General features: G+C 51.2%; 1 protein-coding gene across 1 annotated transcript in view; it reads left to right on the forward strand.

The window, feature by feature from the left end:
* LOC120917916 (puratrophin-1-like) overlaps nucleotides 1-12,572 on the forward strand; it is a 113,736-nt gene that overhangs the window by 62,604 nt on the left and 38,560 nt on the right. The window contains exons 11-13 of the mRNA XM_040329523.1: nucleotides 2,216-2,354; nucleotides 3,727-3,849; nucleotides 4,468-4,659. Of these exons, the coding sequence (XP_040185457.1) occupies nucleotides 2,216-2,354; nucleotides 3,727-3,849; nucleotides 4,468-4,659 (454 nt within the window). The remainder of the gene's footprint in view (nucleotides 1-2,215; nucleotides 2,355-3,726; nucleotides 3,850-4,467; nucleotides 4,660-12,572) is intronic.

Consider the following 12,572-nt stretch of genomic DNA (forward strand, 5'->3'; position numbering starts at 1 on the left):
CCTCTTTCTGAGATTTGTTTACAAGTTAAACTTTTTTTTTTTGCTAGAAAATTACATAAAACCCCCAAACATTATAAAAAAAATTCTAACGCCCCAGAGCATAAAATGGCGGTCGTTGCAATACTTTACGTCACACCGTATTTGCGCAGCGGTCTTGCAAGCGCACTTTTTTTGAGTTATACAAAAAATGGGCTAACTTTACTGTTGTCTTTATTTTATTTTTTGTGTGAAATATAATGTTACGCTGAGTAAATTGATACCCAACATGTCACGCTTCAAAATTGCGCCCGCTCGTGGAATAGCGACAAACTTTTACCCTTAAAAATCTCCATAGGCAACGTTTAAAAAATATTCTACAGGTTGCATATTTTGAGTTACAGAGGAGGTCTAGGGCTAGAATTATCGCTCTCGCTCTAACAATCGCAGGGATACCTCACTTGTGTGGTTTGAACACCGTTTTCATATGCGGGCACTGCACACGTATGCACACGAGCTCGGCGGGACAGGGTGCGTTTAAAAAAAAATAAAAAATCTTATTTGTTTTACCTTTTTTTTTTTTTATATATTTTTTTTTACACTGTTCTTTCAAAAGCAGAGGCCTAGGGCTAGAATTATTGCTCTCGCTCTACCGATCGCGGCGATACCCCCACTTGTGAGGTTTAAACACCGTTTTCATACACGGCGCTGCTCATGTATGCGTTCGCTTCTGCGCGCGAGCTCGGCGGGATGGGGTGCGTTTTTAAAAAAAATAAATAAAATGTTTCTTATTTATTTAACTTTTTTTTTATTTTTTACTGTTCTTTTTTATTCTTATTACGAGAAATGTAAACATCCATTGTAATAGGAAAAAGCATGACCGGGTCCTCTTAAATATGAGAGATCCTGACCCCCCCGAGAGGCCATCCCACTTCTTTCAGCCGCGCCGGCATTTTGCAAGTGTGAAAAAAACGTTACAGCCCGGTGCGCATGCGCGAGCCCTGAATGGCCGGGCAATCTTCTGGGACATCCCAGAATGGGGGGGGGGTGAATTTCCGCGCGTGGCACTACAGGTGGGGGCTTGGGACCTGTCAAAACGAGGTATAAGATCAATCGATCAGAGCCAAGATCTCCCAGATTGGGCGACAATCCCCCTCGTCTCTACATCTCTCCTTGCTGTGTTCTTCATTTCTGTCCCGTTCCGTCTGTCTTCACCTCCGTGTCTCTAGTAGGACATGCCATTGCCATGTGCTCACTGCCTGTCAACCTGCCGGTGTCCTGTAGCAGCGGGCCGTATGGTTGGATGGGGACAGCCGGGTGACATTAGGACACCGATACTGGAGACAGGAGCAATGCAGTGTGTGCACGTGTGTGTGTGCCAAGTCTTCCTTTCCCTGCTTTAAAGCGGTATTAAAGGTTCACGTTTAAAAAAATAAAAATAACAAACACGTCATCATTGCCCCCACTGTGCAGTTCGTTTTGCAGAGTGTCCCCGATCCTCCTCTTCTGGGGTCCCACGGCGGGTCTCTCGGCTCCTCCCCGCAATAGATGACCCCGCTCTGGAAAGCTCTCTCCCTTGGGAAATGCATAAATAAACGCACCAAAAAATAAATATAGAGTGCGTTTTTTGTGGTGTGAACCAGCCCTTCGCCTTTACCTCGGGATGGCAAGGAGCTGGCAAAAGAGTCTGCCAGGAGCCTGGCATTGCCCTTTTCGATCCGCGGTTCATGGTTGCAATGCTTTTCAAGAGAATTGCCCAAAAAAGGTAAAAAAAAATAAAAAATAGGCTGTAACTGCAGAGTGAGCCGGAGTTTGGCTTTACTTTGTTAGTGTATCTAAATCTGCTAGTACAGCTAGCACTCCCCCCCAGACTAAAAATGTTGCTGTCCAAATATGTCTCCTGTGCTCCTTCATCCAGATTGGGGGCGCTCTAATACAGCGGGAGTGTTACTGGCCAGATCACAAGGCGAAAGCAGAGAGGGGGGGGGGCCTAAAAAAAGAAAACAAATGCAGCCACCACATCTAATGATTGGTAACGTGTAATATATTACATTCTTGTGTTTAATATCACTTCTAAGGAATTCCATCCCCCGCTGTCTGTTGTCCTTCTGATATTGTAATTGATAGTTATGATTTATTGTTGAACTCGATGGACTTTGCCTTTTCTCCTCCTCACTGCTGTATGTGACTTATATATATATATATTGTGTGTAGTGACCCCCCCTGTGTCCCTCCCCAGGGAGGCGGTGGAGGTGGCGGCGGAGCTGTACAATGGGGTGGATGAAGGGGTGCACACGCTGGTGAAACTCTCCAACAAACGCATCCAGCAGATGGAATTGGTCATCGAGTTCCAGGCGTTTGAAGATCGATTCAAGGAGGTGAGGAAGGCGGGAAATCCGGCTTGGAGCAGCGCAATGTACGAACCTCCGCCAGATACCATGTGACCGTTCACAAATAAAGGGGAAGTACAGAGTGTTTATTATTCGGTCAGGAATACTTTGAGTTCGTTTTACAGTTTAGACTTGCTTCAAAACAAGGCTTCGGACAGGCTTTGTTAAAGCTCTCTGAACGCCAGTCAAAGCTCCTGTCACTAAATTAAAATGGTTGGCTTGCAGTCTTGTTTACACCTTGCTTTTGCTTGGGGCTTTGGTGGGGCTTCGGTGGGGCTTTGGGTGGGGCTTTGGGTGGGGCTTTGGGTGGGGCTTTGGGTGGGGCTTTGGGTGGGGCTTTGGGTGGGGCTTTGGGTGGGGCTTTGGTGGGGCTTTGGATGAGGCTTCGGTGGGGCTTTGGATGAGGCTTCGGTGGGGCTTTGGATGAGGCTTTGGTGGGGCTTTGGATGAGGCTTTGGTGGGGCTTTGGTGGGGCTTTGGATGAGGCTTTGGATGAGGCTTTGGATGAGGCTTTGGATGAGGCTTTGGTGGGGCTTTGGATGAGGCTTTGGTGGGGCTTTGGATGAGGCTTTGGTGGGCCTTTCGATAGGGCTTTCGATAGGGCTTTGGTGGGGCTTTCGATAGGGCTTTGGTGGGGCTTTGGATGAGGCTTTGGATGAGGCTTTGGTGGGGCTTTGGATGAGGCTTTGGTGGGGCTTTGGATGAGGCTTTGGTGGGGCTTTGGATGAGGCTTTGGTGGGGCTTTGGATGAGGCTTTGGATGAGGCTTTGGTGGGGCTTTCGATAGGGCTTTCGATAGGGCTTTGGTGGGGCTTTGGATGAGGCTTTGGTGGGGCTTTCGATAGGGCTTTGGTGGGGCTTTCGATAGGGCTTTGGTGGGGCTTTGGTGGGGCTTTGGTGGGGCTTTGGTGGGGCTTTGGTGGGTCTTTCGATAGGGCTTTGGTGGGGCTTTCGTGGGGCTTTGGGGCTTCGCCATAGACTTCTATGGAGGCTTTAAAGATGCTTTGAAGCACCACTGAAGCTACATTAGGAATAATTTTTAAAGCAAAAGCAAGGTGTGAACAGGACTGTAAACTAACCATTTTATTTAGTGACAGGAGCTTTGACTGGTGTTCAGAGAGCTTTAACAAAGCCTGTCCGAAGCCTTGTTTCAGTGATATTTATTTTTGGGGACATTTTTAGGATTATCGGGAGATAATAATAATAATAATAATACTCGGAGTTAAAACAATTCATCGGTATTGGTGCATTGTCTGTATATTTAGTCCATTCATTGACTGAACCCTCCTAGGTGAGCTCTTGTTAATGTCGCGCTCCGGTTGACCCTTCTCCCCCTCCGTCTCCCCCTCCGTCTCTTGTAGGTGAGCGGTTGGATCGAGCACGTTGGCGAGCGATTACTTGGTGAATGTTGTGTTCTAGAAGATTCACTGGAGGTCCTTCTTCAAACGCAGAGACACTTCCAGGAGTTTGACGGCGTGGCATGTGTAAGTGTGGGGTGGGGGCGTGGCATGTGTAAGTGTGGGGTGGGGGCGTGGCATGTGTAAGTGGGGGGGGCATGTGTAAGTGGGGGGGGTGTGGCATGTGTAAGTGGGGGGCGTGACTCTGACAGTTACAAGTCCATCTAGTTCAACCCGTTGCCACATATTGGGTTTAATAACCGCCAAATACTGTGCATTAAATACGCTTCATTTTATCGCAGCGGCAGAAAGAACGCTCTGGGTACATACTGCTAGTAAACTCACCGCCCAGCTGCAGCAGCTTTCAGCCTCTGATAGTTTACAGCAGAGGTCTTAAATGGGCGACCCTCCAGCTGTTGAGACACTACAAATCCCATCGTGCCTCTGCCTGTGGGAGTCATGCTTGTAACTGTCAGCCTTGCATTGCCTCATGGGACTTGTAGTTCTGCAACAGCTGGTGGGCCATCAGTTGGAGACCCCTGCGTTTTAGGCTGCCAGCAGCGGGGCTGGACAATGCACCAGTACCTTTCTCCGGGATCTCAACCCCCCCCCCCCCCCCCCCCCCCCCGGGTTTATACGCCCGGTGCGCAGGAGGCCTAAAAGCTAACCAATGAGGACCCTAACAGTGTATTGTTCTTCTCCTAGGAGTACTGTAGACGGGGTCAGGAGATGCTGCAGGCGATGGAGAAGTGGCAGAGCCTCTGCCCTCCGGAGGTGCACAGGTACACGGCCAAGTTGCAGGCCTACAAAGAGACGTTATCGAGGTTCTCGAGGAGGCTGGAGGAATCCCGCACGCGGCTGGAGAAGACCGTCAGACTCTCTCAGTTCTTCGACAAGGTCAGTGAGGAACATAAGCGGCCGCAATTATCCGAAATGACTTCACAGAAAAGATGAAACTCCCAGGTTGTGACCCCCCCCCCCCCCCCCTATGCCCTCCCAGGGTGTGACCCCCCCACACCCATCCCCTCCCAGGGTGTGACCCCCCCCCTCCCCTCCCAGGGTGTGACCCCCCCCCATCCCCTCCCAGGGGGTGACCCCCCCCATATCCCCTCCCAGGGTGTGACCCCCCCCATCCCCTCCCAGGGTGTGACCCCCCCCATCCCCTCCCAGGGTGTGACCCCCCCCCATCCCCTCCTAGGGTGTGACCCCCCCCCCATCCCCTCCTAGGGTGTGACCCCCCCCTCCCAGAGTATTCATATCCTCAAAGTACACCACATTCTTTTACTTGAAATGTTCCATATCACAGGTGTCAGACACAAGGCCCTCGGGCCGAATGCGGCCCGCCAGGCCATTTTGTGTGGCCCTCGCACCTAGGGTTTCTTTTTTTTTTTTTTTTTGGCCAGAACCCTGCACACTGTGGATAGCACACTCCTCAACCCTGTACTCTGTACACATTGCACCCCTGAACTTTGCACTCTGTACATGGCACACCCCCTGAATCGTACACTTGGTACATGGCACACCCCCTGAATCGTACACTTGGTACATGGCACACCCCCTGAATCGTACACTTGGTACATGGCACACCCCCTGAATTGTACACTTGGTACATGGCACACCCCCTGAATTGTACACTTGGTACATGGCACACCCCCTGAATCGTACACTTGGTACATGGCACACCCCCTGAATCGTACACTTGGTACATGGCGCACACCCCCTGAATCGTACACTTGGTACATGGCGCACACCCCCTGAATCGTACACTTGGTACATGGCACACCCCCTGAATCGTACACTTGGTACGTGGCACACCCCTGAATCGTACACTTGGTACGTGGCACACCCCTGAATCGTACACTTGGTACGTGGCACACCCCTGAATCGTACACTTGGTACGTGGCACACCCCTGAATCGTACACTTGGTACGTGGCACACCCCCCGAATCGTACACTTGGTACGTGGCACACCCCCTGAATCGTACACTTGGTACGTGGCACACCCCCCGAATTGTACACTTGGTACGTGGCACACCCCCCGAATTGTACACTTGGTACGTGGCACCCCCCCCGAATCGTACACTTGGTACGTGGCACACCCCCCGAATCGTACACTTGGTACATGGCACACCCCCCGAATCGTACACTTGGTACATGGCACACCCCCCGAATCGTACACTTGGTACATGGCACACCCCCTGAATCGTACACTTGGTACATGGCACACCCCCTGAATCGTACACTTGGTACATGGCACACCCCCTGAATCGTACGCTTGGTACATGGCACACCCCCCGAATCGTACACTTGGTACATGGCACACCCCCCTGAATCGTACACTTGGTACATGGCACACCCCTGGTACTTATTGCTCCTTTAGGATCCTCCCACTGGTAGTGCAATTTGTGGTCGCGTTCCTGCACCAATTCTAAGAAAAGAAAAACCCTGGGATAAATGTATGTACTCTTACAAATGCAACCCTGGTTTACATTCTTCATCATGTAAATGTAACATTGAGCTGTAGATAAATGGACATTTTATTTTTTTATCGGGGGTTCCCCGAGACCTGACACCTATTTCCGGGGTTCCTTCGAGGGGAGAAAGTTGAAAAAACTGCTAAGCTGTGATTTCCGAAACAGGAGCCCAAAGCAGTTTTACTTCAATAAATATTCGGTGAAGGTTTTATACTGATTTGTGTATGGCAGTCCATAGATCTGGTCATTTATCGGACTGCGTTTCCTCAGTCACTCTGGTACCCGAATCTTCATTGGCATTGCACATCCTCTGCTCTGTGTACCAGGCTGACCTCGCAGGATTCAGCCGAGTTAATTTCGGCAGCAGATTTCGATTTAGTTTTAGTCTTAGGACTAAAATGGCATTTTAGTTTTAGTCCCATTTTAGTCTTCTGCAATTGATGGTGGCTGGAGCAGCGATGACGTTGCTCCCCCGCATGCACATGCTTACCCGTAGGTGCTTGCAATATCTCCTAAACCTACACGGTCTCAGAGAGATTTGCACTTTCCCCCAAAACCGAACGAATCGGCTGCCGCCGGATGAGGAAGATGGAGATTTCCAGTCATCTCTATGACCGTCGGAACCCCCGGGCGCGACGTCACGCCCGAGTACCCACGCAATCGCGGCTGGCAAGCATGAGATCGGTGATTCCCCCCCCCCCAATCTCATGCTTTCCAGCCTGGAGGAGAGATGTGTGGTGTCTTATTGACCATCTCTCCATAAAGAGGACCTGTCACACACTATTCCTATTTCAAGGGATGTTTACATTCCTTGTAATAGAAATAAAAGTGTAAAAATAAAAAATAAATGAAGTAAAAAAAAATGTTTAAACGCCCCTGTCCCGGTAGCTCGCTCTCAGAATCGAACGCGCACGTGAGTCCCGCCCACATATGTATACGCCGTTCAAACCACACATGTGAGGTATCGCCGCGTGCGTTAGAGCGCGTGCAACAATTCTAGCACTAGACCTCCTCTGAAACTCTAAACTGGTAGCCTGTAAAAAAAAAAAATGTGCGACCCCTATGGAGATTTTTAAGTACTGAAGTTTGGCGCCATTCCATGAGTGCGCAATTTTAAATCGTGACATGTTGGGTATCTGTTGGGCTAACTTTACTGTCTTGTTTTTTTAATTCATGAAACTATATATATATATAAAGCGTTTGAAAAATGATTGCGCAAATACCGTGCGAGATGCAAAGCTGCAATGGTCTCGTGACTTCTCATGGGGGGGGGGGGGGCGCTTGATGTAAGGGGGATGGGGTGGGGGGGGGGTACTGTGATGGAAGGGATTGTGGGGGGGCTCTTAATGTAAGAGGGATGGGGGGGGGGTGTACTGTGGTGGAAGGGGAAGAGGATTGTCTTGACTTCTCATGGGGGGGGCTCTTGACTTCTCATGGGGGGGGCTCTTGACTTCTCATGGGGGGGGCTCTTGACTTCTCATGGGGGGGGGCTCTTGACTTCTCATGGGGGGGGCTCTTGACTTCTCATGGGGGGGGCTCTTGACTTCTCATGGGGGGGGCTCTTGACTTCTGATGTAAGGGGAAGATGGGGTGCTCTGGACATCTAGTCTTACAGATACAACCGGCCCTTTGAGGGCGACCATAATGCTCATGTGGCCCGTGATGGAAGGAAGGTGGACACCCCCTGATCTAATGCATTGCCCTGTGGGGACTGCAAATCCCATCGTTCCTCCGGCTGCGTCCTCCTCTGGTGTAGAACGGAGGGACTTCTCTGTGATTCTGAAATCCATTACAGATGTGGAGGGATTGAGGTTTCCCGGATGAAATGCGGCTTTTATATAATGAATAAATGACTCCAGGAATCCTGTGGTGGGGATTGGACGGGGTGACTCATCGCCCAGATCCCTTTCATTTCATGTGATCCTCCCTGACTCTGCTTTTCCCTCTGAAGGCCTGTTCTCCTCCGCCCGTCTTCTGGCCTGTTCTCCTCCGCCCGTGTTCTGGCCTGTTCTCCTCCGCCCGTGTTCTGGCCTGTTCTAAAGCCTTTGATGATGATGGGCAGCAAATGATTCCGAAGAGAGGGAGAGACGCTGAGTGCTTACTTCTATCCCGGGCTCCGTGTCCCCCTGCTGGTCAAAGTCGTAACTGCAGGCTGAGTACACCAAGTACAAGTACACTGCAAATGACAGATCTGTGCATAGGAACCAATCGGCTTCCAGATTATATTGTCAAAGCTTCAAGTGTTACTAAAACCCCAGACTCTGTAGTCACTATATCCGATCTCCCACACTACACAGAACATGGAAATGCAATTATTTTAGTAAATATAATCTGCCAAATACCTTTTTTCATCAGCACTATATTGTAGTCTTGTGACCTCTAACGCTGAGCCCTTCCCCCCAACCCCAAGAAACAATGAGCTCCCCCCCCCCCCCCCCCCAACACCAAGAAACAAGCTCCCCCCCCCCCCAACCCCAAGAAAGGATGAGCTCTCCCTCCCCCCCCAACCCCAAAGGATGAGCTCTCCCTCCCCCCCCAACCCCAAGAAAGGATGAGCTCTCCCCAACCCCAAGAAAGGATGAGCTCTCCCCCCCAACCCCAAGAAAGGATGAGCTCTCCCTCCCCCCCCCCCCAACCCCAAGAAAGAATGAGCTCTCCCTCCCCCCCCCCAACCCCAAGAAAGAATGAGCTCTCCCCCCCCAACCCCAAGAAAGGATGAGCTCTCCCTCCCCCCCCCCCCCCAACCCCAAGAAACGATGAGCTCTCCCTTCCCCCCCCCCCCCCAACCCCAAGAAACGATGAGCTCTCCCCCCCCCAACCCCAAGAAAGGATGAGCTCCCCCCCAACCCCAAGAAACGATGAGCTCTCCCAACCCCAAGAAACGATGAGCTCTCCCTCCTCTCCCCCCCCCCCCCCCCCAACCCCAAGAAACGCTGAGCTGAGCTGGGGGAAGAGAACGCACTGCGCACCGGTGACTTTTCCATCAACGCGCTCACTTCTGTGATTCTGGGGCGAGATCCGAACATCTGTCATGTCCAGGAAATGAGTCAGGACTCGGGATTGTGAATGTCGGGATTATTTCGGCCAGGTGTCACGAGTCGCAGAAAAGGCCTCCAGGTATGGAATGTGCGAGAAACAATATTTTCTACATACAGCGCCCGCCAATTTAAATGACTGTCTGCATGGGACCGTTCATGTGAAAGGTGCGTTTTATATATATATGTGTGTTCCAGTGCGTTTTTGATGTGTTTTTAGATTGGTTCCTGTGCATTGTTGATGCGTTTTTGCCGCGTTCCAGTGCAGTTCCTTGCAGAAAAAAAAATGCAGCTTGTTGTACTTGTGTTGACTGTTGTGGAACGCACTGCAATGGTGAGAACTGTCATTGAAACCCTTGTAACCTACTTTCCATGTGTTTTAGAAAAAGAGGAAAAAAAAACAAAAAAAACTTGCAAACCAGGTAAGAAAACAGAGGAAACAAAATGCCCTGGAATGCATTGAAAACACTTAAAAAAAGAATAATAAATAAATTTAAAAAAATGTGCATGCAGAAACGCATCGAACACAGTTTTTGTGGTGTGAAGCGGCCCTTAAAGCAGAACTCCACGGCATCTGAGCACCGCAAAGTGCAAACTCTAATAAACATTTTTATCCTTCAAAGCAATCTCTCCCCATCCATCCATCCATCATGTCTCTATGCTTTTATTTTTTTAAGAAATCACTATAAAAAACACTTGTCTATGCAGTACTACATGTGGCCAGAGGTGTGGGGGCGCCCCCGGAGAGACTTGAAAAACACTTGGAGACGCTCAGACACTCAGGCATGGAGCGTTTCCGAGCGTCTCTAAGCATTTCCGAGCGTCTCCGCACCTCTGATCAAATGCGTTACTGCACATCCCGTTGACTTGATTCCTCTTCATCTTGCGAGACCACGCGCACAACGCCAGTCAGGATTTTTTTTAATAAAAAGCTTGTATTGCGAAATGTTTGTAAACAAACATTGTACGCAATCCGAGTTTCCACTGTACTTGTATAGCGTTGTCAATTTACGCAGCGCTTTACATTGGTATTGTACATTCGCATCAGTCCCCGCCCCCAAGGAGCTTACAATCTAAGGCCCCTATAACGGAATGGCCCGTGATACCCAGAGACTTTTGAAGGATGCGGGGTACTCCTGTGCTGTCAATTACCGGTATGTTTACTAAAGGAACGTGTGTTATGTAGCAGGTGAGAATAACTTATCGCAGAGTCAGAACGTCTGGGTAATGATTAGCTCATCTGAATGTCATTGTCTAAGGGAATGTGTATTGAAGTTCCTTGTGTCATGTTGTGGGTGGAGTTGAGTCATTGTCCATTAAAGTGTTCATTCGTTTGGAACCAGAGAACAGAGCTTGTGTCTCGTTATTATAGGGGAGGGGAGATTCTTATGGATCCTGTCTGCCGGATTGTGGAGTGTCGGATAAGCTGTCGTGGGTTGGTGGAATGGAATATCGTAAACGGTGTTAACCCCTGACCGTTACAGCCCCGAAAACGCATATTGGGGCCAATTTAGACCGGCGCCAAATAACCTCCCATGTCTTTGGAGTGTTGGAGGAAACCGGAGGAAACCCGCACAGGGAGAACATGCAAACTCCTTGCAGGTGGTGTCATGATTGGGAAACCCCAGTGCTGACGGGCGGAAGTGCTAACCCCTGTAATTTGTAGATTAGAGATTGTTGCGGAGCTTGAAAAGTGAATTCACCGAAGGATATACGGAGAGATTTTTCTCCATCGCAGAATATCCTTTACAGCAGAGTTCCCCTTTAGGAAGGTGAAGTTCCAGTGTTTGTTGGATGAGATGATCGAGGGATCGGGAGTCGGACCTGAGCTGGGCGCGGGAAGAAAAGATTTCTCTGTCTCTTTGGCTGAGCAGAAGGAATGCGGCCGCCTTCTCTTCCCCTCCCGGGATTGGGTGACCAGCCTGGCGTGACGCACCGAGAGCTGGAAGATGATCGACCCCCCCCCCCCCTGAGAGGCAGGTGCTCCCGGTACAGAGCGGGGGGGGGGGGATCATCACAGCCAATGACATGTATGATATTCTATATTGTAGATAATTATTCATTTATCATACAAGTGACACGGAACCCTTTGCCTCCAGGCTACATGTTGTCAGTGATCCAAAAATACATTTCTATTGCAGCTTGCTGATCAGTAGAGTGGCGGCTGCATTTTTTTTTTTTTTTTTTTTTTTTTTAGGCTTTTTTTATTATTTTTTTTGGGGCTTTTTTTTTCTCCGCCTCTGTTTTCACCTAGGAATCTGGCCAGTACCACCACTCCTGTATTAATGCTGGATGAAGGAGGAGCACAGAGGGCACCTTTTGGACAGCAGCATTGTCAGTCTAGGGGGGGGATTGGCAGATTTGGATACACTAACTAACATATTGAAGCCAAACATCAGCTCACACTGCAGTTAAACAAGCAGTCTTTTTTTCTTTTGAGATAAAGGTTTTATGGCTTCCCTCCAACACACTGACGGGGCGTCTCTGGTGGGCGCCAATGACGGGGCGTCTCTGGTGGGCGCTAATGACGGGGCGTCTCTGGTGGGCGCTAATGACGGGGCGTCTCTGGTGGGCGCCAATGACGGGGCGTCTCTGGTGGGCGCCAATGACGGGGCGTCTCTGGTGGGCGCCAATGACGGGGCGTCTCTGGTGGGCGCCAATGACGGGGCGTCTCTGGTGGGCGCCAATGACGGGGCGTCTCTGGTGGGCGCCAATGACGGGGCGTCTCTGGTGGGCGCCAATGACGGGGCGTCTCTGGTGGGCGCCAATGACGGGGCGTCTCTGGTGGGCGCCAATGACGGGGCGTCTCTGGTGGGCGCCAATGACGGGGCGTCTCTGGTGGGCGCCAATGACGGGGCGTCTCTGGTGGGCGCCAATGACGGGGCGTCTCTGGTGGGCGCCAATGACGGGGCGTCTCTGGTGGGCGCCAATGACGGGGCGTCTCTGGTGGGCGCCAATGACGGGGCGTCTCTGGTGGGCGCCAATGACGGGGCGTCTCTGGTGGGCGCCAATGACGGGGCGTCTCTGGTGGGCGCCAATGACGGGGCGTCTCTGGTGGGCGCCATTGACGGGGCGTCTCTGGTGGGCGCCATTGACGGGGCGTTTCTGGTGGGCGCCATTGACGGGGCGTCTCTGGTGGGCGCCCATGGCGGGGCGTCTCTGGTGGGCGCCCATGGCGGGGCGTCTCTGGTGGGCGCCCATGGCGGGGCGTCTCTGGTGGGCGCCCATGGCGGGGCGTTTCTGGTGGGCGCCCATGGCGGGGCGTCGCTGGTGGGCGCCCATGGCGGGGCGTCGCTGGTGG

This window comes from Rana temporaria, chromosome 11, assembly GCF_905171775.1.
Source record: "Rana temporaria chromosome 11, aRanTem1.1, whole genome shotgun sequence".
Taxonomy (NCBI): Eukaryota; Metazoa; Chordata; class Amphibia; order Anura; family Ranidae; genus Rana; species Rana temporaria.